General features: G+C 43.5%; 1 protein-coding gene across 4 annotated transcripts in view; it reads left to right on the forward strand.

Moving 5' to 3' along the window:
* Positions 1-2,122: 2,122 nt before the first annotated feature.
* The window catches only part of LOC114050541 (CCR4-NOT transcription complex subunit 10), a 66,702-nt gene continuing 44,844 nt past the window's right edge, over positions 2,123-23,980 (forward strand). For 2 of the 4 annotated variants that reach the window (XM_027872317.1, XM_027872316.1), the window contains exon 1: positions 2,255-2,349. In XM_027872317.1, the coding sequence (XP_027728118.1) occupies positions 2,328-2,349 (22 nt within the window). In that variant the 5' untranslated portion in view covers positions 2,255-2,327. Of the gene's footprint in view, positions 2,350-5,524; positions 5,758-8,620; positions 8,722-23,980 lie in introns of those variants that run through there. The other 2 variants (XM_027872315.1, XM_027872318.1) reach the window with 2 other exon arrangements.

Below are 23,980 nucleotides of genomic sequence, written 5' to 3' on the forward strand. Positions count from 1 at the left end.
TAATAATAATAAGTAATGTTTTGATCCAGCTTTAAAGTTTGCCAAATACTTTATATCTATTACCTCATTGTAAGAAGGTCTCACCTTCTGCTCTACATGGCATCATGGAAACCAACAGAATTTGGATTCCTGTTCCTCAGATTTGTGACTGGACAAAGCACTTCCTTTCTCATCCTCACTTTCCTCTCCTGTAAAAGGGAGCTGATAATACCTGTCACAGGATTGTTGTGAGAATCAAATGAAATCCTGTATGAAAAATGCTACTGAAATATAAACTGTCATGATTAAAGTCAACAGACTACATTTATGAGTGTACTTACAGATTTAGAGGCAGAAGGCACCTAAGAGGTCATCAGGTCCAACCTGTCTCATGTTTCAGGTGAGGAAACTGAGCCCCAGAGATGAAGTGACTTATTCAAAGTCAAAACAGACAGTAAGTGACCGATGGGATTTGAATTCAGGATGGCTGATCCAATAGTCTTTGCCTTAGTACCATGCTTATCCACCTTACAAACAATACAATACAAAACAATATAAACTATATAAAAGACAAATACTATTATTATTGATATTACTATAATATTAGAAGCTATTGCAGCATTAGAAGAACCTGGGTTCAAGTCCTTACTCTGACACACACTGGCTATGTAACTCAGCCCCAGTATTGACAGCTATAAATCAGAGATGATATTTGCTATTTCTCCCTCTCACAGGCATTACTTTCTAGCACAAAAACTTTTCTGATCCTGCCCCCGCCCAGATGCTTAATGTCATACTTTATTATGTATTTTTATATTCATTCTGTATATGCTTATGTATGAACATCTTAACTCCCCGGATGGAATGCAAGCTCATTAAAAATAGTAGGGAAGGGATCCCAAGCCCCTGCAAAGGTTTGGCAGAAAATAAATACTGATGGATTGACCCTTGGCAAACCACTGCACCTCCTCCAAAATTATAACTTGCAGATCTGCATACAAGAAAGGAGTTTGGGTCACCAATGAAACGACAGGCATTGACCCCCTCCCAGTTAATAAAAACAATTAAAAAAATAAGATGAAGAGGCTTTCAGTTGGTTATAAAAGATGAGTTTACGGTTCGTTATGTTTATCTAATCAGAGAAGCATTTACTTTAACTACTTGCATAAATTTACTGAAGAGGTGTCTTCATACAGCCAGTATGACCCAAACCAGATTAAAATGTAATTGGGAAATAGTGAACAAAATAAGTAAGAATACTACAAAACAAAGTTGCACTTTAAAATGAAGAGAACATGTGGCTTACAGGGATTCTTATGCATAAATTAGCAGCCCCCAATCCTATTTGAGTTTGACATCACTTGTGTATTAAATACAAAAATAATAATAGCAGGCTGGAAACTCGTCCCAGAATCTTTGCTATCCACAATCCATTAAAAAATATGAGAATAAGTGAAAAAGCATTTATTAAGTGCTTATTGTGTACCCTGTAAAATGCTAGGCTCTTGGGACATAGATGCAAAAAATGAAAAATGAGCCCTCCCCTCAAGGGACTTACATTCTTTCGGGGGAGCCACGTTCATCCCTAAAAATAAAATAAATCCAAGACAGTTAAGTACGGCGCTGAGCACCAGGGATACAGATACAAGAATGCTGACAGCCCCTGCCCTCAAGGAGCTTACTCTGTAAGTGGGGGAGGGGCACTAATGGTTAGGAGAGTTCCAAGGCGGGTGAGTGAGGCCGCGGGGAAGCAGACCTTCGCAGGCAACAAATAAACATAATAGTAATGATGATGATGATGATGATGATGATGATGATGATGGTCCATCCAAGTCCATCCCGCAGGGAGAGCGTGCACGCGCACACACACCCACACACCCACCCCCTCCCCTGGATCCCGAGCGGGGCGGGGCCTGGGGGAGGGGGGCGGGATGTCGAGGGCCGGAGGGAGGGGCCGAGGAGCAGGAGGAGGCCGACAGCTCTGACGTAAGTGACACGAGGCGTGGCCTCGACCGCGTTCCCACGCTCGCCCCGCCCCTCCCGCGACCTCTCCTCTCCTGGCCCCGCCCCCCCACCTCCGCCGCGCGCGAGGCACCCGGAAGTCGCGTGTCAGGAAAGGGGGAGGGGCGGCCGCCGGCGGTGGATGGCGGGAGGTCTTCGCCCAAGCGCCCGCGGAAAAGCAATCATCCCGCTGCGGGAGCGGCTGAGGGCTTGTGGTCGCCGGTCCGCGCTCCCGCCAGGGCCGCGGCGAGGCCCGCGAAGGCTGGCACCACAGCGAGTCGGCGGTCGCCCCCGCCGGAGTCCCGGCTGCGCCGCTGGCCGGGAGGCGCGTGAAGCGGGCGGGGAAGATGGCAGCAGACAAGGCCGCAGGTGAGGAGGGCTCGGCCCGGCGCCCTCGGACGCGCGCGCGCGGCGGAGGGATATAAGTTTCCCGGTCCAGTGGCGGTGAAGTGAACGCGCATGCGCAGGGGAAAGACGGATCAATGCGCGGCGAGGAAGCTGCGGGCGCATGCGCAGTATCTCCAGCCCCGGGCGCGGCGCTGCTGCTGCCCTCCATCTCCTCTCTCTGCCTCGTGCGGGTCCGGGTCTGCGCCCCCAGCTTTGCCCTTTTTTACCTCCTTGGTGACCCCGCCGAAGCTCCTTCCCCCCTCTGGGTCTCAGGTTTCCCCTCTGTAGTCGCCATGCTGCTGTGACCTTGGGGTGCGGAGGCCTCTGTGGCCCCTCGTCCTCGTTCTGGGCAGTGTTGGGGAGGTGGGCGGCGGGGCTGCACCCCGGGGCTCGGCGGCAGCCTCACTGTCTGTCTGGGCTTGGACTCAGTTTCCTCTTGTGTGAAATGAAGAGGGGGGCCCCCGAAGGTCAGTGCCACAGTACTTTAAGTCATAGCGATGCCTCCTCAGTTCATCGCTTCCCAGGCTTTGGAGCGCGATCCAGTCCCCTCCGACTTCTCCTTCCGAAGGCTGCCTCTGTTAAGCTCCCACTGTGTGCCAGGCACCAGGCCCTTGTCACTCCTCATCTCACATGGCTGGCCACACACCCCCGTCCAATGCGATCAAAAGGACCTGGTCATTCACTCTCAGGAGGAATCGAACGAAGCATCTGCCAAACACTGAACTGTGTGCTGAGCGCCTTTTGGTCCAAATAGAAAAGTAGGACACTCCCCGCTGGACACGGTGTGCCCCACACCTGCAGGGCCCTCCTTCCCATCCTCACCTTTATGTCCCAGCGCCCATGTCACCTCTGCCATGGAGCCCTTCCCCATCCACCACCCGTGGTAGTGGCCTCTCCTAGTACTTTGGTTTAATAACTAATACACTCACCGTGCAGTATTTTGTATAATAGTTGTCCCTGTTTGGTTCTTCCATCAACAAGCATTTATTAAACACCTGTTATGGGCCCTGGGGCTTCGCATGCAAAGATTGAAACAATCCCTACTTGCCAGGAGTGTGTCTTCTAATGGCAAGGATGACTGGTACCTGCAGCATAAATGTGAAAAGAGAATAAGTACCTGCTAGTTAGATGCGGGGTAATTTGGGAGGAAGAACCCTAGCAGGTTGGGAGGTGGTGCTCAGGCTTGAGCTGGAGGTTAAGAGGGGAGTGCATTCCAAGCCTGGGAGATGGTTGGTCTGAGTCCAGAGATAACAGTGTTTGGGACAGTGTGTGACACTGGATTGCAGTGTGGAGTGGGAAGTTAACATTCAGTGAGACTGGAAAGATAGGTTGGGTCAGCTTGTGAAGGACTCTAAAGGCTAAATGGAGGAGTTGATCTTTAAACCTAGAGGCAATCCCCACCAGAATCTGAGTGGGGAATGACATGCTCAGAACTGCATTTAAGGAAACTCCCTTGGGCAGCAGGGTCTCCAATGGCCTGGACTGGGTTGCAGTAATCTGGATTAAGGGATCTGAACTCATAATCTAAGGCTTTTTTTTTTTAACAACTTGCAATATAATTGTAACTTGCAGTATTATTGTAAGTTTTATTTTTGGCATTGAAAAATATTTTTTCTGAGAAGGATCCATAGGCTTCACCAGGTTGCCAAAGACGTCCATGACCCAAAAAAGACAAACAGAAATAAGGTCCTAAACTAAGGTGGTGGCTGTGAGCAAAGAGAAGGGGCTGCAGATGGTATGGCATTCGTGGAAGTGACATGAGGTGAGAAGAGGAAGGCAATGCTGAGTTTGGAAGACTGTAAGAATCAGTCAGTCAAGAAGGGTGGTGCTTTTCACAGCTACAGGAATATCTGGAAGAAGAAGGGATGCATTGGGGGGAAATGAGAGACATTGAGATTGAGATGCCTGGAATGTCCAATTTGAAGTAGGCAGTTGATGATATGGAATTGAACTTCATTGGGGGCTGGGGCTGATTATAGAGATTTGAGTTACTTGCATAGAGATGATGATTGAACCATGTGACTTGATAGGGTTTCCAGGAGTGTAGAGACCAAAGAGGGCCTGGGACAGAACTTTGGAGAATGCTCACAGGTAGCATGGTGTGGATGAGGAGCCAGCCAAGGAGACTGAGAAGGAGCAGTCAGACAGGAGAGAGTATCTGGGAGGAGCTGGTGATTGGCAGTGTCAGATGCAGGTTGAGAAGGATGAGGACTGAAAAAAGATGCACATATTTGGTAACTAAGAGATCATTGGTAACTTTATAGAGATAGTAGCTTAAATTCAGACTGTAGAGGGTGAGAGGAGAAGAGGGAGAAGTAGAGACAGGGAGAGTTTTTTTTTCCCCAGAGTTGAGCTGGGAAGAGAAGATGTATAGGACAATAGGTAGCGTGGATTGGAGGTTCTAGTGAATGCGTTTGTTTTTAAGTTTTGGAAGACTTGGTCATATTTGAAGTCAGTTGAAAGTAATCAGTAAAGTAGGCAGAGGTTGAAGATTTGAGAGAGGACAATGGAGGTTGTCATCTGCAGGAGGTGATGAGAGGAGGGGACCGAGAGCACGTGCAAGTAGAGAGGTGGTACTGAACTCAGCTTTCTCCTGACTCCAGGGAATCCTTTCCTGTTGAGTGCCATAGGATGAAATCATTGCGTTGTACCACTGAGCATGCTTCATTAACAGTCATTAAACAGTGCTGCTGTTCAGGTGATTAAAAAAAGCATGTGTCAGCCGGGTGAGCACCTTTTCTATGGCAATAAGGGTAACCTTGAGTTGTTTCTGAAGTGTCTTGGTATGAAAAGTTTCTTTTCATGAAAGTATGATCCATTTGAAGCAGTAGACTGGCTAGGGCCTTAAAATTCTTTTTTTCTCTGAAATTCTTTTTTTCTTGAGCATTATGGTTACTTAGCTGTATTTTGACAAGTGAATTTAACTTGTTCGGAACACTAGAGTCCAGTGGGGCTTATCCACCAATCAGATTTGAATTGTTAACATTCTGTGTTTGAATATACCACTCTGTACTTTCTGTTAACTGGCTTTTTCATTTGATATACTAATGAAGATTTGGTTCCACTTTCTTTAGAGAGAGAGAGAATTTTGGGGGTCAACTTGACCAGTTTAAAGAATTTTGAAGATGTAATGAATTCTTTTTTTTTTTTCATGTGGCTTAGGCATGAAAGGAATTGTTTTGTCAAAGATGAAATCCATTAGCTCAAAGAGTATCAAGCCTTGGGAGACCCAGAGGTCTGTGTGTCTAAAGGATAAACCCTTTTTATTAGATCAAAGTGGAAAAGGTGCCCAGGCTATGAATAAACAATCATTTACTATTTCAATTGGCAATGGTGATTTCTTTTGGAGAAATAAAGATGAATTGTGGAATTGGATGCAGACTCACTCTGGTAAGCCTTTGTTAGACTTTTAAAAACTTTTAAAAACTAATGGTGTTTGGTCTTAGAGTTAAAGAAACTGAGTCAAGCACTGTTTGTGCTCATGTCAGTGTTATTCCCTGAGTCCGTTTCTTCCTAATGTATTTAGAAGTGGGTCTGTCTGAGCAGAAAGGGAAAGAGGCTACTCTGCCCATGTGGGCAGCCCTTCAGCTCATTTTGCACTGAGATCTGGTCCTCAGTTTTTGTATACTTTGGTTTCCACATAGTTACTAACCCTGATGCTTTTCTGTCTAGGAAAGTGACACATCACATTAATAAAAGGGAAAGTAATAACAGTGGGAAGATTTCTAGGAGGGGAGATAGGTGGGCATGGACACATAGGCCCTGGAGGATTATGATAGCAACAGCCACATGAAATACCATTGGACTCTATTGTCTTCCTAGAAAGACGAGGATCACCCATCTGGGTTGGAACTTTTGTCCTGTTTAACTGAGTAAAAGTCTCTTGAGGAGGTAGAGAGTTAAACTCTATCCTTCTTCAATAAATTTATTGGGAGTATCCCAGTGGGGTTCTTAGAGTGGGGTGCTCTGAGAACTGGACAGCATGAATCTCATTTAATCATGTCATCTGATTATGAGTTGATATTTATTGGGATTAACTGAGGTAACACTAACATGATCCCAAATTCAACAAATATTTATTGTCTACTCTGTGCAGAGCCTTGTGCTATCTGTTGGAGGAGAAAAGAAGTTGAGATAAGATATCTTTACTCTTTTGGAGTTTAGAGTTAAGTAGGTCAGTCAGTAGGCATTTATTAAGCACCTGCTTTGCCAGGCACTGTCGTATATAACACATACATGATAATTGACATCAAGATTCATCAAGTACTTTCAATACGTTGTTTCATTTGAGCCTCACACAAGCCTATGAGGCTGGAGTTACTGGTATTGTTAGCCTCATTTTACAAATAAAATTTTATTTAAAAAATTTTTTAAAATCCTATTTTATTTTATTTTCAGTTCCTAATTCTCTTCTCATCTCTACCTCCCCCACCCATGGTGAAAGCAAGAAAACAAAATCCGTTACAAACATAGATAGTCTAGCAAAACAAATTCCAGCATTAAGCCATGTCCCCCAAAAAAAGATGCTTCAATCTGCCCTCTGAGTCCATCAGTTCTCTATTGAACTGGGTAGCATGTTTCATCATGAGCCTGGGAAATCTAAAAAGACAAGGATGTGCATAGAAGTACATGTCGGATAGTTAAAGCTTCATTCTTAATCAACATGATTGGCAAACAAATGATCAAAAACAGAGTGTATGATGAAATGCTTTCTCTCTTACATTATACCTTATATCCTCTCTTTGCCATGATGTAGTGGTAACCCTGGGTCCCCGACATGTTGCCAAGAGAGCGTAAGTTCCTGCTGCTCTTTCTAAGTTGGAGAGGCTTCAAGGACTAGGGTGGGGTGGGGGAGAGGGGGTGTCCTTTCTCTGAGAACTTCCCAGCTTTGCCAGATTTTAAGAGACTCATCACCGAATATTGACTCCTGGGGGAGTTTTTTCTTTTGTGGCTGAAATAATTTGTGAAGATATATATGTTAAGGTGTGGGAAAAGTTTTCAGTGATGCAATAGTGTGTCTTTGAAGTATGAAGTACATACATTCAATGTATGAGGGAGCTGGAGGTTTGGTGTATATGTTGGAGTATGGGGAGATGGCCAAGGAACCTAGAGTTAGGGTGCACGTGTGTGTGACCACTGGGCAATGGGGGTCATAGAGGGGAAGTTTCACCATCATTTCTCTCCCGGTCTTTTTAGTATTATTAATGTGATAGTGAGGTTTCCTTCAGCTGAAGGGACTGCAGGAGTTTAAGGGGGCGAAAGAAGCCAGGTGGGGTGATACTTGCATATAAGCTGTTTTACTGAGAGAGTACCATTGTTGGGCCATTTAAAAGCTAAAAGGTAACAGGTATTTTTCTGGGTTTTAAAAACTATTAAATTTTTCCCCATGAAGTTTCTAGGCTCTTACAGAATCTTAAGTTGAAAGGGGTTTTAGAGGCCTCGTATTCCAAATCCATTCCCCACCCCCAGCCTTTGCTTGAAGACCTCTACCCAGTACCAGGAAAGGCCCCACCTCCTGAGGCAGCATCTCCTGCTTCTGGCTGACTGGGGTTTAGGCAAGCCTGAATCTGCCTCTCTGCCAGTTCTATTCATTGTCACCAGTTATTAGCATCAAGCAGAATAAGTCTGAGTCTTCTGTGACATGACAGCCCTTCAGATCCATGAGGGCAAGGCAGCGCTCCAGTTCCTCCTAAGTCTTATCTTCTCCAGGCTCAATCGTGCCAGGCCCTGAAGTTGATCTGCCTGGGCTGTCGTCTCTCTTTGCTCGACTTTCTTTTCAACATATCAGTGTGCTTCCTGAAATATGGCACCCAGAACTGAACACAGCACTCCAGATAGGATCCGAGAGAGCATTGCACTGCAGACCTCTCCTGCCCCTCGTCCTTGACTTAGGTCTCTCTTAATGCAGCCTGAGATCACGTTGGCTCCATATCGTACTGGTAACTCATTTTGAGCTTGTAGTCCACTAAAATTTCCGGGTCTTTTTCAGATGAACTTGTTTCTAGACATGCCTCCCCCATCTTGTGCTCCTGAAGTTGATATTTTTGAACGTAAATGTAAGACTTTATGTTTGTCCCTATTAAATTTTGTCTTATTAAATTCCATTCAGCGTTTTAGCTTGTCAAGAGTTATTGGGTCCTGACTCTATCATCTCTGTTGGCTGTTCTTCACAACTTTGTGTCATCTGCAAGTTTGATAAGCATGCCATCTATGCATTTATCCAAATTATTAATAAAAATGTTAAATTGCACAGGGCCAAAGACAGATCCTGGGGCACTCCACTAAAGACCTCCTTCCAACATCTAGCCATTAATGACCCATTGTGTCCAGCCGCTCAGCCAGTTCCAAATCCACGTAAGTGTATTGTTGTCTAACCCACACGTCTCCATCTTGTCCAGAAGAATAACATAAGAGAGTTTGTCAAGTTCATTGCTGAAATCTAGATAAGATATATCAAGAGATCTACTGGTCTAGTAACCCTGTTCCCTCCAAAAAAAGGAGTTAAGGTTTAGTTTGACATGACCAGTTCTTGGTAAAGCCGTGTTGGGTCTTCGTGCTCGCCATTTTCTTTTCTGGTTGTTTGTGAACTATGTCTTTAAGAACGTGTACTGGAATTTTGCTCAACATCAAAGTTGAGCTCAGGGGCCTTTAGTTTACAGGTTCTGCTCCCTTTAAAAAAAATTCTGTACAACATTTGCTCTTCTCCAGCCTTGCAGTAATTCTGTTCTCCATGATCTTTTGTTTTTTAAGGTTTTTTTTCTCCTGGTAAATGTATAGATTTATTATATTTTCTGTGAAATAAGACTCGAGTTGACATAAGTCTCCCCATGTTTCTCTAAATTCTTTATAGTTGCCATTTCTTACACTGTGGTGATGTTCCCATTATTTTCTCTCCCACCCCTGTTACAAACCTGTATCATCAAGCAAAACAAATTCCTGAATTGGCCACATCCAAAAAAAGGTTCAGTTTATACTTTGAGTCCCATTATCTCTCTGTTGAGAAATGGGCTTCATCGTGAGTCTTCTGGAATTGTGGTCAGTCACTCTTGTTGATCAGAGGTCCTATGTCTTCCAAAGTTGTTTGTCTTTATAATACTGTGTCATTGTATAAACTGTTCTCCAGGTTCCTCCCACCTTAATCAGCATCATACAAGTCTTCCCAGGTTTTTCTGAAACCATCTGCTTCATTATTTTTTAGAGTACAATAATATTGCATCACATTTATATACCGTAATTTGTTCAGCCATTCTGTAGTTGGTGGACACCCTCTCAGTTTCCAGTTCTTTGCTACCACAAAAAGAGCTGCTAATAATATTTTTGTACATCCTTAGAGTCTATTTTGCTTAGAACTCATCTGTTCTTTAATCTGTTCTCCCTCTCATTCCCCCTTCTCTCTTTTCCCCTTTCTTTCCAGTTTGCCCATTAAGTGAAACATTTCTGAACCCATTGCTGTATGTGTATTTTTTCCTTCTTTGACTGGTTCAGAAGAAAATGAGATTGAATTATCAACCATTTTTTCTACTCCTTCTTCCTTTTTTATATAGACTTTTACTTTCTTACACCCACCATATGAGATAATTTTCTTCATTTTTCCTATCCACCCATTGTATTCTTTTTTCCCTCCCTTTCTGTTCAAGACCATCAATATCACAAAATAGCTCCCAGACCCTCTGGTGATGTTAAAGTTCTTAGGAGTCACATGTATCATCTCCCTGTATTAGGCTGCAAAGAGTTTATCCTTGTTTTTATGTTACTTTTGATTCCTGTGTTTGTACTTTAAAGTTTTTATACAGCTTTGGCCTTTTCATGAGGAATGCTTGGAAGTCTTCTTTTTCATTAAAAGTTCCTTTTTCCTTCTTCAGGATTATTCTCAGTGTAGCTGATGAGGTTATTCTTGGTGGTAAGTCTATATCCTTTGCCTTCTAGAACATCGTATTACAAGTTCTCTGCTCCTTTATAGTGGTGACTGCTAAGTAATGTGTGGTTCTGTAACTGTTGGTACTGGAATTCTTTCTTTCTGGATGCTTTCAGTATTCTTTGACCTGGAAGCTTGGGGTTTTAGCTACAGTGTTCCCGGGAGTTTTCATTTTGGGCTTTTCTTTCAGGATGTGACTGGTAGATTCTTTCTAGGTGGTTTTCTTTTATGGTTTCTTAAAATGTGATGTGTAGACTATTTTTTTTTTGTCACGGATTTTAGGTAATCCAGTGATTCTCAAGCAATCTCTCCTTGATGTGTTTTTCAGGGCAGTTTTTGCAATGAGATCGTTTAAGTTTTCTTTCTTTTCTTTTTTTTTTTCAAATTATCCAATCTTCTGACTTTGTTTTAATATTTCCTCTTGTGTCGTGGAGTCATTATCTTCTATATGGTTTATTCTAAGTTTTAGGGAGTTTGTTGCTTGGCTGAGTTTTTCTTCCTCTGATGCCAAGTTTTCAGTTCCCTTTCCAGTTCTTTCTTCCATAGCTTTTATTTCTTTTCCATTTTTTTCCTCTAGCACTATCATTTCACTTATAGAAACATTTTAAAACTTAAAAAAAAGCAAAACACCTCTGCCTTCCTCTCTTCTAGGAATTCTAGTTAAACATGTGCCCAAGTTTATTTTTCTTTGACCCTTTTCTTGTAAATGCCTTAGGGTCATTTTCTACTTCTGGGTTTGTTTCTTGAACGTTCCTGTCCCCACAATAATTCTTTATGGTAGGGTTCTTTTTTTGTTTGCTCATTCTTTCAACATACGTCCTGACTTTAACCTTGATGTTGGGGCTGGCCTCTGTGCACTTCTGGAAGGAATGTCCTTTTGCTGCTTTCTTACTGTAATGGGTCTTGTTTATTCCAGGACCTCAAGGATAGCTCGTGATGAGAACTTACAAACTCTCAGTGATTCCAGAGTGATCTGATCCAGAGCAGAATCCAGTTTTTGCCCTTTTCATCTTAATTCTGCAAGTTCCTGAGCAACTGGCCTCTGGGCTTGCCCTGTTTGGAGTTCCAGTAGACTGCTGCTGGACTTGGCCCCTACCAGCTGATTGGAAAGCTCTGCTGTTTCAGAGGGACAGAATTGCAGGCTCCTCTTTGGTCTGACATCCGTGCCCTGGTTATTTCTCTGTAGGCTTCAGACTGGGCTGGAGGCTGGAAGTGAGACCCTGCTCTTCTCCTTACTAGGTGACTGCTCACCCTGAAATGCCATCATGTAGGTATAGATTCCTTCCTCAGTCAGCCCTGGATCTGTGACCTAGAACTGGGCGGTGAGCCACAAAGCCGCACCTAGTCTGTGCTCGGGCCCCCTCAATGCTGGCGTTGCGATCTGTCTTTGCCCCTGGGTGCAGCCTTGTCTCCAAAGTCTGAAGACCCCTGCCCCCTTGTGACAAGCTGAGCTGGAAGAACAACTCCTCGCTGTTACTTTTGCTTGGATTTCACCACTGGGCCTTGGTCTGGTGCATTTTCTAGATCTGTTTGAAGGAGTCGTGGGGTAGGTCTTGACTCTACTTCTTCCTCTGGGGCTGCCATCTTGTCTCTACCCCATGTGCGTGATCCTTCAGAAGTCACTGAGAGCAGCTTAGCAGCTACATCTTCAGTTCTTTAGGTTCCTGGGCCTAGTGACAGCGAGGGGATTTCTCACTGTCTTTCTGTTATCTTGAATTGCAGCTCCTTCTTGGCCATTTCTGTCTGTCCTTTCCAACCCAGAGGTCATTCTCTCTGTCAGAGAACACAGAAGCAAAAGAATTAAATAGTTCAATCTCTGCCTTGGTGTATGCTGTCATCCATTCGTGGGGAAGGAGCAGGCCCAGCCCTTCTCTGACCCTCTCTTCCATAATTCATAAATAAATCCCTCGGCCACCTTCATCAGCATTCCTCACCAGCCTTACGTTCCAAGCTGTTAACCTGTTTGCTTACCTGCCCTGTGCCTATTTTCTAGAACTGTCTTTTTAGAAACAAAAATCCTCGAATTTCCGGTCAATACGAATTAGCCTCCTCAGACTTCCGCTTTTCTTCATCTAATAGTATCTTCTTGTCTCCAGAACGTCATTCTTGAAAGTCTCTCATTCTGGCTGGGTTGATTTCTTCTGGAGAATCTGTGGGATCCTGCTTATCCTTTTCTATTCCCTTTGAAATCTGCTCTCCCAAGATCTGGGATGTTGGACTGTGCTTGCCTTTGCTCTCCACAGTCTCAAAATCTACAGAAATGCTGTCTCTCTGCCGGCTCCCATCATTTCTCTGGTTTAACAGCTACCTCTTCCTTGTTGGTCAGGATGTTGAATAAATGACCCTTTCCTCTTGTTGCTTCCACAACTTTTGGAAGAGTGAATGAAGCTTTTTTTCCCACATTGGGACTAATTTAATAAACTTTTCCTCTATGTAGACATGAAAGAGAAGCCTGTTCTTTCGTTTTAACTTCCCATATGGTAAGTAGAATGACCTGTTTGTGAAACCACTCTGGTTGTAAGCCAGGTGATTTTTCTATAGGCCAGATCATCTTCAAATAAGATTTTTTAGAACACAGCTTACATGAGATAGCATGAGGTTATACCTGAGACTATCAGAGTGAGGAGAAGTTTCGAGGTGGTCTGGCCGTGGAACAAAATGTGAATCATATGTGACCTCTCAGCTTTCTCCTTTTGTTGGATCTCTGTCTTCATCACTTGCTAACAGTGTTGGTCCCCCAAGCCTGTCTCCTGGATCCTCTTTTCCTCTCCCTCTATGCTGTTTGACTTGCTGTGGCTGCCATTGAGGGTGGGGCCTGTCTCGTGTCTTTCTTTGTAATCCTTGTGCTTAGCACAGTGCGTAGCACATAGTAGGTGTTTAATAAATGCCAGTTGACTTGACTAGCTTTTTAAAAGTATATTTTACTCTTATTGGAATCTGAAAAACCACACATCAATGCAAATGTTTTAAATAGTGACCCAAATAGTGATTTACTCAAACAAAAATAGTGCTTGGTTTTTCTTTTTTTGAAGTAGAAAAGAGGGATTGGGTAGGATAAATGGTCTACTCCAAAGTAACATGCAAGCCAAAAATAATGAAAACTGCTATGCAGCAGTATTTTCTAGAGGATTTATTCTCTTATTCTTTACTAAATTAGCATTGAAAAAGAGCAGGTTAGCAAAGCCACTGGAGCAGCTTGACTTGAACTTTGCTGCTGACACAGTGAGTTCTCAAAAACATGGTATAACTTCTCTCCTGTATCTTGAAACTTCAGACTCTCTGTGAGGGGCATTATCATTCCTTTCATTTGACCCACTCATTTTACAGGTAAGCAAACTGAGGCCCAGGAGAGTTCAAAGTGGCACGCCCATCATTCATTCTTCATTCTGCAGGAACATTCCTGCCCAGGGCTTTGTTCACAGCCCCATCCTGCTTCTCTTCTGCAAAATGGGAATGAGGCTGGAACCAAATGATGATTTGCTAACTGAGTGGGAATATCACTGAATCTGGAGGCTGATAATAAAGACCATTCCTCCCTCAGGGAGTTTATTGGCTATGGGATTACCACTTGTTTGCCGGGCATTTCTCCATGGATGTTGTAAGTTCATCTCAAATTCTCTTTGTAAAAAGATGTCATTCCCAAAACCCAGGACATAACCTGTTTTGTCTCTGCCTTATCTATCTGGCATGGCCATTACTGTCTGTCCCATAGACTCGGCCTCTATCTGCCAGTCTGTTTCTCATCTCCTTTTCTCTCCATCCATCCCTTCACACAGCTTCCAAAGTCATTGTCCCTGTGGAATCAGTGCCTCACTGATGCATCAAGACGCCCACAAACTTTTCATCCTGGCTGGCTGCAGGCAACATTTCCAGACCTCTTTCGTGGACCTTGTGTTCCAGTCAGACCAGCCTACTAACTGTTCCCCAGGCTGAGTATTCTGTCTCCTTCCTGTCTCCCTCCTGAGTAACCTCTCTGTCCTGGAATCCTGAGCTTTTTTCAAGGCTCATGGTCAGGGCCAGGGGGAGCATCTCCCACAGGAAGCCCTTCCTGATACCCTCCCTCCCCCTGCCCCATATTAGTTCTGTCTCCCTCCCTGTCCTGCATGTTGACTTGGAAAACCACAAATTAACTTTATCATTGTTGCATTCTATTTTTATTCTGTTAAATATTTCTGTGTTACATTTAAATCAGGTCTGGGACAAGTTTGACCCCTCTGCCCTAGTAAACTGTAAACTACTTGAAGAAGAAGAAGAAGACTGGTTTCATCTTTGATTTTGTATCCCTAGAACTTAGCACTGGATGCTTTGTTCGGAGTAGGTGCTTAAAAGATGTTTGTTGACCTGAATTGAGAATTGTGTAAAAGACACCCAGTTCGTAAATGTGGTCATCTTTACATGAATCACAGTGGGTGCTGTAATTCATTGCCTTTGACTTGAAATTAGACTCTCACTTTCCTTTCTTTTAAAACAACATTGCCAGACGCACATAGTAGTACACATCTGCTATCCCAGCTACTAGGGAAACTGAGGCTGGTGGAGCTCTGAGTTGGGGGGGCAGGGCGAAGCAGTGTTGATTAGGTATACGCAACAAGGTCTGCATTCATGTGGCAAGCCTGGGGAGGGGGAGCGATGCCAGGGTGCATAAGGTGGTGTAGACCCACCTAGGTTAGAAATGGAGCAGGTTGAAGCTCCCAGGTTGGTTGATTTGTATGTAATGGGATCAGCATGTGATAGATCTGGCTGTATTCCAGCCCGGGTGAGAGAGGGAAACCCCATCTTTTAAAAAATAAAGGCTAAAAACATTACTAACAGCTCTAGTGGTTTATAAATAGTAGTTAATAATGGGGTGCTTTACTTTTTTACAAAATACTTGACATGAATTAGGGGCAGCTAGGTGGCCCAGAGTATAAACCCCAGTCAGGAAGACCTGAATTCAGATTCTGCCTCAGACACTCACTAGCTGTGTGACCCAGGGCACCTTGGTTACTTATCTGCTGTCTGCCTTAGTTTCCTCATCTGTAAGATAGGGATGATAATAATAGCACCTACATCTCAGGGTTGTATTGAGGATCAAATGAGGTAATCATTGTAAATTACTTAGCCCAGTGCCTGGCACATAGTAAGCAATACATAAATGTTACCTGCTATCATTACTATTAATATCTCATTGCTTACAACAGCTCCATGTGACTTATGCAGGTCGTCTGTCCAGTACTCTGTCCACAATCCTGTCTTTCCTCCCCTCATTTTCCTTATGCTACTTTCCCAGCCATATTGAAGGATTATTAAGCATAGAGAATCTTGGTCTTCACTTGTAAAATGAAGATGTCAGTCTAGAAGGTCCCTGCCATCCCCAGCTCTGACTCTGTGAATAGAGCCCAGAAAGTGAGTGTTTCGGGGATGAATTGACGGTCACCGTTTGATGCTACAGTCATTAGCGATGCTAAAAGGGACGCCCTAAGACTGCTCTCCTCTTTATCGGTGAAGCCAGCAGCTTCCCCGAGTCTGTTCTTTCTCAGCCTTTGAGGTGGTTTCCCTGACTCATTTGCCTGCTCCTCGTTAATGCCCTTTTAAGATTTTTGTTGACGGTCTTGAATGTCATTGTCACTTCCCAGATGACAAACGAGTACCATCAAAACAAGCCAACACATGGTCCACGTCTAAGACTGTATGTCTTATTGTACGCTTGTTGTCTGTCCTCTCTGCTGATGAAGTCCAGACCGTCCGTGAAGTTATGATTAGTTATTTGCATTAATCAGAGTTCTGACGTCTTTCATTGTTTGTCTTTCTGTTTCCTGGTCACGCTTCTTTATGTTTTCCTGGTTGTTCTCTGTTAGTTCTGCTTGCTTCATTCTGTATTCACCCCGTTTCTCAGAATTCTTTATATTCATTTTTTCTAAGATGGTTCGGTAAATTCCATTGCTGTGGTAGATTTCTTTCCTGTGTGTGTACCCTTGGACTTCATCCTGGGCCCTTTTTTTTCCATATATTGGTGATTTCATCAGCTCCTTTAGGTGTACCTATAATCTCTATGCAGATGACTCCCAAATCCAGCCCTTGTCCAACTCTTTTGAGTTCCAGTCTCGTATTCCAACTGATTGGTGATCAGTCAGTCAGTATGCATTTATTAAGTGCCTACTATGTGCAGGCACCTGTGCTAAGTAGTGGGGATACAAAAAGAGGCAAATAATAGCCCCTGCCTGAAGGACTATTAATCTGATGGAGAAGACAACAACCCAATCTATACAAACAAGTTACATGTGGGATAATGGGAAATAGTAAGAGAGGGAAGGCACTAGCATGAAGGGGTTGGGAAAGACTTCCTGTAAAAGATGAGATTTTAGTTGGAACTTTAAGAAGCCAGGAGGCAGCATGCAGAGGTGAACGTTCCAGGCCTTGTCATGTTCCCTGAGATATTCCCTAGGGACCCCAGACTGAGCAAGAACAAATAACTCATAGCTTTCTCTTAAGCCTACTCCTAATCCTTCCCTATCTATTTATTTACTTACTTACTTACTTATTTATTTATTGGGTTAGGCAGTGGGGTCAAGTGACTTGCCCAGGGTCACACAGCTAGTAAGTGTTATGTGTCTGAGGCTGAATTTGAACTCAGGTCCTCCTGAATCCAGGGCTGGTACTCTTATCTACTGCGCCACCTAGCTGCCCCAACCCTTCCCTATTTCTGCTGAGGGCACCACCTTCTAGTTGCCTAGGTCTGTGTTCTTAGAATCATTCTTTTTTTAATTTTCAGCATTCACTTTGATAAGATTTTGATTTCCCCTCCCTCCCCAAAACAGAATACAATCTGATACAGGCTCTACATGTACAATCGTGTTAAACATATTTCCACATTAGTCATGTTGTGAAAGAAGAATCAGAACAAAAAGGAAAAACCATGAGGAAGAACAGAAAGAGAGAACATGGTATGCTTTGACCTACATTCAGGCTCCATAGTTCTTTCTCTGGAGGTGGATAGCATTTTCCCTCTTGAGTCTTTTGGAATTGTTTTAGATCATTGCGTTGCTGAGAATAGCTAATCCTATCAAAGTTGATCATTGCGCAGTGTGACTGTTACTGTGTGCAATGTTCTGGTTCTGCTCATTTTCACTCAGCATCAGTTATGCAAGTCTTTCCAGGTTTTTCTGAAATCCACCTGCTCATCATTTCTTTCTTTCTTTTTTAAAAATGATTTATTTATTTATGTATAGTTTTCCACGTTCACTTCCGTAACATTTTGACTTCTAAATTTTCTTCCCCTCCCCAAGACAGCATGCAATCTGATGTAGGGTATACATATACATTCATATTAAACATGTTTTCACATTAGTCATGTTGTAAAGAAGAATAAGAGCCAATAGGAGAAACCATGAGAAAGAAGAAACAAAAAGGAGAGAGCAAATACTATTCTTCAATCTGCATTCAGACTCCATAGTTCTTTCTCTGGAGGTGAATAGCATTTTCCATCTTGAGTCTTTTGGAATTGTCTTGGATCGTTGCATTACTGAGAAGAGCTGAGTCTATCAAAGTTGGTTATTGCACAGTGTTGCTGTTAACTGTGTACAACTTTGTCTTGGTTCTGCTCGCTTCACTCAGCATCAGTCCATACAAGTCTTTCCAGGGTTTTCTGAAGTCCGCCTGCTCATCATTTCTTACAGCACAATAGTATTCCATTACATTCATATACCATAACTTGTTCAGCCATTCTCCAGTTGGTGGGCATCCCCTCAATTTCCAGTTCTTTGCCACCACAAAAAGAGGTGCTAATACATATTTTTGTACATGTGGGTCCTTTCCCTTTTTTATGATCTCTTTGGGATACAGCCCTAGAAGTGCTATTGCTGGGTCAAAGGGTGTGCACAATTTTATAGCCCTTTGGGCATAGTCCTTGGAGTCTTTCTTGTCGTTTTCCCCTCCCACCAGTATGTGGGATCATTTGCTAAATCGTGTTAATTCTCCCTCTGGAAATCTTCTCCATCATCTTTTCTCCACTTTCATGGGTCCTCATCGCCTGTCATCTGGACCGTTGCCTAGTGTCGTAATTGGTCTCCTGCCTCCAGCCTCTCCCCTTTCCGAACAGCTGCCAAATCGATATTCCGAAAGTACTGCTTTCTTTGGCTGCCTGTTGCCCAGGATAAAATAGGATCTCCATGGTTTTGGCACTGAACGCCCTTTTCAGCCTGGATCCGGTTTCAATTTCCAGGCTGCTTAAGCATTTCCCACCTTCACACATGGCCTGTCTCTACTGCTTTGGCTGCTTTGCCATTTTCCTGACAATTTATTCCATCTCCTACCCTGTTCCTTTTTGGAATGCTCTGCCTCTTGGAATTCCCTTGCTCTCTTCAAGCCTCAGCTCAAATGCCACCTGGCTATACCAGGGTTTCCCTAATCCCCCCCCCCCAGTTGTTAGTGGTTACCCCTGAACTCACTTTGTATTTGCATAGATTTTGTATTTACCTACCCTACCCCCAAACCCTAGTAGAATGTAGGGTTCTTAGAGACTTTTTGGTTTTTGTCTCTATGCCCCAGTGCCTCTCAATGCTAGCACATAGTAGGTATTTCATGAAGGCTTGTTGAATTCAACTTACAAAGTGCTGTAACAGCATTTGGACGTTTATTAGCACAGGTATCACTTAGAGAAAGCTGTTTTTTTTTTAACCATTATGCGAATGGGAAAGGAAAAATATCATTTCTCCCATGCCTCAGTAAGTTGCTTTTTTTCCTAAACCATAACAAAGAATTTTTGATTAAGACTTTATTGTTCTAGTCAACATAACCCAAGTGGAGAATTTTGAGAAATTAAAGAAAATCTTACTTTGCAGAGGTAAGCAATTTAAGGCAAGCCTTTATTCAGGGGGTCAGTGCCATCTTTTTAAATTAATTAATCAATTAATTTTGGTTAACAGCCTGTTCAGACTTCAGTGGTAGTCCAGTTACTGTTGTCCGTAGGAACTGACAAGACTAATAAGCTGTGGACCAGAAGAAGGGCCACGTTGGGAAATTGGCCAGTGACTAAGGTGCTTTTTGTGATGCTAAACGTGATGGGTAGAGGCAGGCACATTGCACTCCCGTCCTCAGGGTAGGAAACACTTGAGTTAAGGAATCCATTCTCCTTGGTGGAAGAGAGTTGGCGTTTCGTGTGTCTGCCAGTTAAGCAGAGTTCCTCATGTACCACAGGAGGCAGCCTTAGTTTTGGTCAGGTTTGTCAGCTTCAGGACGTTCGTCAGAAACTGATGGAATACAGGGAGAGGAAAAGATGAGCCTGGAACGAGTAACAGCAGTTGTTGCCAGTGACCTTTCACTGAAAGCCGAGGCCAACAAACCCAGCTGCTGACCCCTCCGCCCCACTTCTCATATTGGAGTTAATGGGCTGGGAAACCCAGAGCTCAATGGTAGTGTATTGAATTCACTTCATTTCTTACAGAAGCCAGAAACTTGACCCATGCTATTATTCTTATGTTTGGGACACTGATTCTTATAACTTAATGCATTATTACTATGACATAAGCACATGTGGAAAAGACTAGAAAAAGATTTTGAATAGGAGTTGGGGTTTTGTTTTTTTGTTTTTGTTTTTTTTTTTAAACTTATTTATAAGGAGGTTTAAGCAGTAATGGTTGAAATACAGTGGCCTTGAAACTCTTTTTAGCAGCTGTAGACTCCAGTTCAACAAATATTAGTTCAGCACCTGCTGTGTTGAAGATGCTGTTAGGTGTCTGGAATGCCAGGAGAGATGTTAATACCACATTGTCTCTCCTCTCCAGGAGAAGGTGCTGTGATGTGAGGGGACCTAGTGTAAGGGTAAAAGAGAGCTTGCTTTCATCTGGAAGGGCTAGGGGAGGAGTTTTGTGAAGCAGGTGGCAGCTGAGTTGGGCCTTGAACAGTCAAGGCCTAGGGAACCCATTCCCAATGGGAGAAATGCCCCAGGCAAGATCACCAAGATGAGAGAAATTGGGGGCGGGGGGATGGACACGCAGAATAACTCCGTTTTGCCACAACGTAGAATATTGAAAGGAGAGTGGCAATGGGGAGCCACTGAAGGTTATGGAGTCAAGTCAGTGGGCCTACTAACAGCCCTGGCCTAAGTAAGCCCTGAAGATGCAAAGACAAAACCAGGCCCTGCCCTTAAGGTGGGGAAAACCACGAAGGACTCTATGTATACAGGATAAATTGGAGGTGATCTTAGAGGTAAAGCACTGATATTAAGGAGGATTAGGAAGGTGGGATCTTAGCTGAGGCTTGAAGGAAATCCAGACAGCCAGGAGGCAGAGGAGAGAGAGAATTCTAGGCTTGGAGGACAGCCAGGGAGGGGGCAGGATTCAAGAGATGTTGGAGGAGCAGCCAACAGGCCAGTGTCGCTGGACTGAAGAGCACATGGTGGCCAGAGGAAGGGAGAGGAAGATTGGAAAAATAGGAAGGAGCCAGATGATGAAGGCCTTTAAAAGCCCATCAGGGTTTGATTCTAATCCTGGAGTTGTTTGACTTAGGGACCTGACATGGTCAGATCTGTACTTTACCATCATTTTGACAGCAAAGTAGGGGACAACTTGAGACTAGAAGAAGATCCAGTGAGCCTTTGCAGTAGTCTGGGAGTGAGGGGATGAGGGCATGCTCGCACATGTGTGTGCACATACATACACATGTGCATGTATATACAGATGTATATGAAATGGTGTGAAGGTAGATTCAACAGGTTTTGTCAGCTGATTGGATATGAGGGAAGAAAGAGAGTAAGGAGCCACGGGTGATATGTGGGCTTCAAAACTGGGAAACTGGTGGTGCCTTTGACAGTAACAGCAGAATTAGGAAGAGAGGAGTGTGGGGGCCAAAGATGATGAGCCCAGTTTTGGATATGTTGAGTTTATGATGTCTCCAAGAAATGCAGTGGATTTTGGGAGAGAGGTCAAGGCTGGATAAATAGATCTGTGAATCATCTGCATAGAGATGATAATTACAGGAACTAATGAGATCACCAGGACAGTACAGAGGGAGAGAAGAAGGCCCAGGACAGGGCTTTTGGGGGGGGGGGCACTTTTGACTAGCAGGTGGCCCTGGTTGGAGATTCTGTTGGAGACCAAAGATTGGTCAGATAAGATAAGAGAGCCAAGAGAGAGACACGTCATGAGACTCTAGAGAGGAGAGAATATCAAGAAGGAGAGAGGTGGACAATGTCAAAGGCTGCAGGATAGGGAGAAAGAAAAAGCCATTGATTTGACAATTAAGAGATCATTAATAACTTTGGAGAGAGAAGATTCAGCTGGGTGATGATGTTGGAAGCCAGACTGAGAGTTCCAAAGAGAGAGGAAAGGAAATGGAAGCACTGATTGTAGCTTCCTCAAAAAGTTTAGCTAGCAGGCAGCTAGGTGGCTCAGTAGATAGAGCACCGGACCTGGATTCCAGAGGACCTGAGTTCAAATCCGGCTTTAGACATAACACTCACTAACTGTGTGACTCTGGGCAAGTCACTTAACCCCAATTGCCTCACACACACAAAAAAAGTTTACCTAGAAAAGGGAGGTGAGATACAGGAAGACGGCGAGCGGGATGTGGCTCGAGGGACGACTTCGGAGGATGAGGAGACATCTTCCTTCCCTCTTCTTCATAGGCAGTAGGGAAGCAGCCAGGAGACAGGGAGAGGCTGAAGATGAGTGGGAGTGAGCTGGCGAAGAGGGGAGGGTGAGGAAGAGCATAGCATGTTGGTGGGTTGGCCTTGGCAAGGAGAAGGGCTGCCTCTTCCCATGAGACAGGGATAAAGAAGATAATGGGGAAAAGCATCTGAGTGAGAGGAGAGGACAAGCACGGGAGGAATGACGCCATACCAGGGGTGTTCAGAAGAATACTCAGGCAGTGTGGTGGAGAATGGGTCAGATTCGATGGACTAGGGGTAGACTAGATGTAGGAAGAACATTTAGAAAGCCCCTGACAATAATCTAGACCTGTGGGAGCCAAAGTGTGACCCTGAAGGGTCGTTCTTGTCTCCAGTACAATTACTGAACTAAGTGCCTAAGATACAGAGAGGAAATAAGGATGGGAGAGAAAACTCCTAGAAGAGTTCAGCTGCGAGAGGGATGGAGAATCCTGGAAGTCCTTGTGGTACTTTGCGGGGTGCATGGCAGGCCTGGGAGGTCTCACTGGAAGTAGTTGGTGACTTCCAGCTCAGTCCAGGTGGTGTGAACAGCAATGTTCTTTCTCCCCTTCTTCTCCCCAACAGGGTTTGGGTTTTGGGGTGGGAGGTGGGGGGGTGTAGTATGAGCTGTACCAGCAGCTCAGGTACCTGGTTGTGTTTTAAGATTATCTCTCCTCCACTTTATTTTTTTTCTTTTTTTTTCCCTTTTTAAAAATTTTTTATTAATTTATTTTGATTTATCAATAATCACTTCCATATGCTTTTGAGTTTAAAATTTTTCTCCCCCCTCCTCCCCACCACCCTCCCCAAGACGGCACACAATCTGATATAGGCTATACATTTACATTCCTATTAAACATATTTTCACATTAGTGATATTGTAAGTAAAAATTAAATCCAATAGGAGGAACCATCAGAAAGAGGAAACAAAACTCAATAGAAGAGGAAAAAAAAATAACAATTCAACTTCCATAGTTCTTTCTTTGGATGTGGATAGCATTTTCCATCACAAGGCCTCTGGAAATGTCTTAGATCCTTGTATTGCTGGGAAGAGTTAAGTTTTATCAATATTAGTTGTCACACAATGTGGCTGTTGTTGTGTACAACGTTCTCTTGGTTCTGCTCACTTCACTCAGCATCAGACCATACAAGTCTTTCCAGGTTTTTCTGAAGTCTGCCTGCTCATCATTTCTTATAGCACAATAGTTTTCCATCACATTCATATACCACAACTTGTTCAGCCATTCCCCAGCTGATGAGCATCCTCTCAATTTCCCATTCTTTGCCACCACAAAAAGAGCCGCTATGAAAATTTTTGTACATGTGGGTCCTTTTCCCATTTGTATGATCTCTCTGGGATATAGCCCTAGAAGTGCTATTGCTGGGTCGAAGGGTATGCACATTTTTATAGCCCTTTGGGCATACCCACTTTAATTTTCTGTGAGATAGGCTAGCTACAGGATAAGCAGATTCCAGGCTCCCAGCCTCAGGGTCTCTTTATCCTTTACTCATGTAAACGAAACTACTTTTTCCAAAGTTATCGGTGATTTCTTTATTGTCAAATTTGATGAGCTTTTCTAAATCTTTATCTTTTTTGACTTCTACATTGACTGTCCTTTCTTGAACACTTAGTCTTTTCTCTGTGGATTACTAAAAATTGTTTATAACCCACCAGAGTACCCATATCTGCACATTTTAAAACTCGGAAATAGAATTTCCTAATTTGTTTAAACATCTTCTAAATAATGAATTTCAATGGGTTTTGAACCAACTGTAAAAATATAAAAATGAAACATCTTCTAGTCAGTTAATGGATTGGCATCACTGAAGCTGCACATGTACTAGCTAAATTTCACCCAAGCCCTCTGTGTAATTGGGGGGTAGAATTGGAAAATAAAGTGTCAGGGTTTGTAAATTTGACCAATGCTACTGTTCTTCCATTCGCATCCATGTGTCTGGGAGGTGTCTTTTTTTTTTTTTTTAAGCAAAGACAACTGTTAAAACCAAGTATTAAAATGAGTTAAACTTAGGCTTTCTAAATGTCAAACCAAGATCTTGAAATATAACAGAACATG

The sequence above is a fragment of the Vombatus ursinus genome, unplaced genomic scaffold, assembly GCF_900497805.2.
Source record: "Vombatus ursinus unplaced genomic scaffold, bare-nosed wombat genome assembly UNPS02014799.1, whole genome shotgun sequence".
NCBI classification, from domain to species: domain Eukaryota; kingdom Metazoa; phylum Chordata; class Mammalia; order Diprotodontia; family Vombatidae; genus Vombatus; species Vombatus ursinus.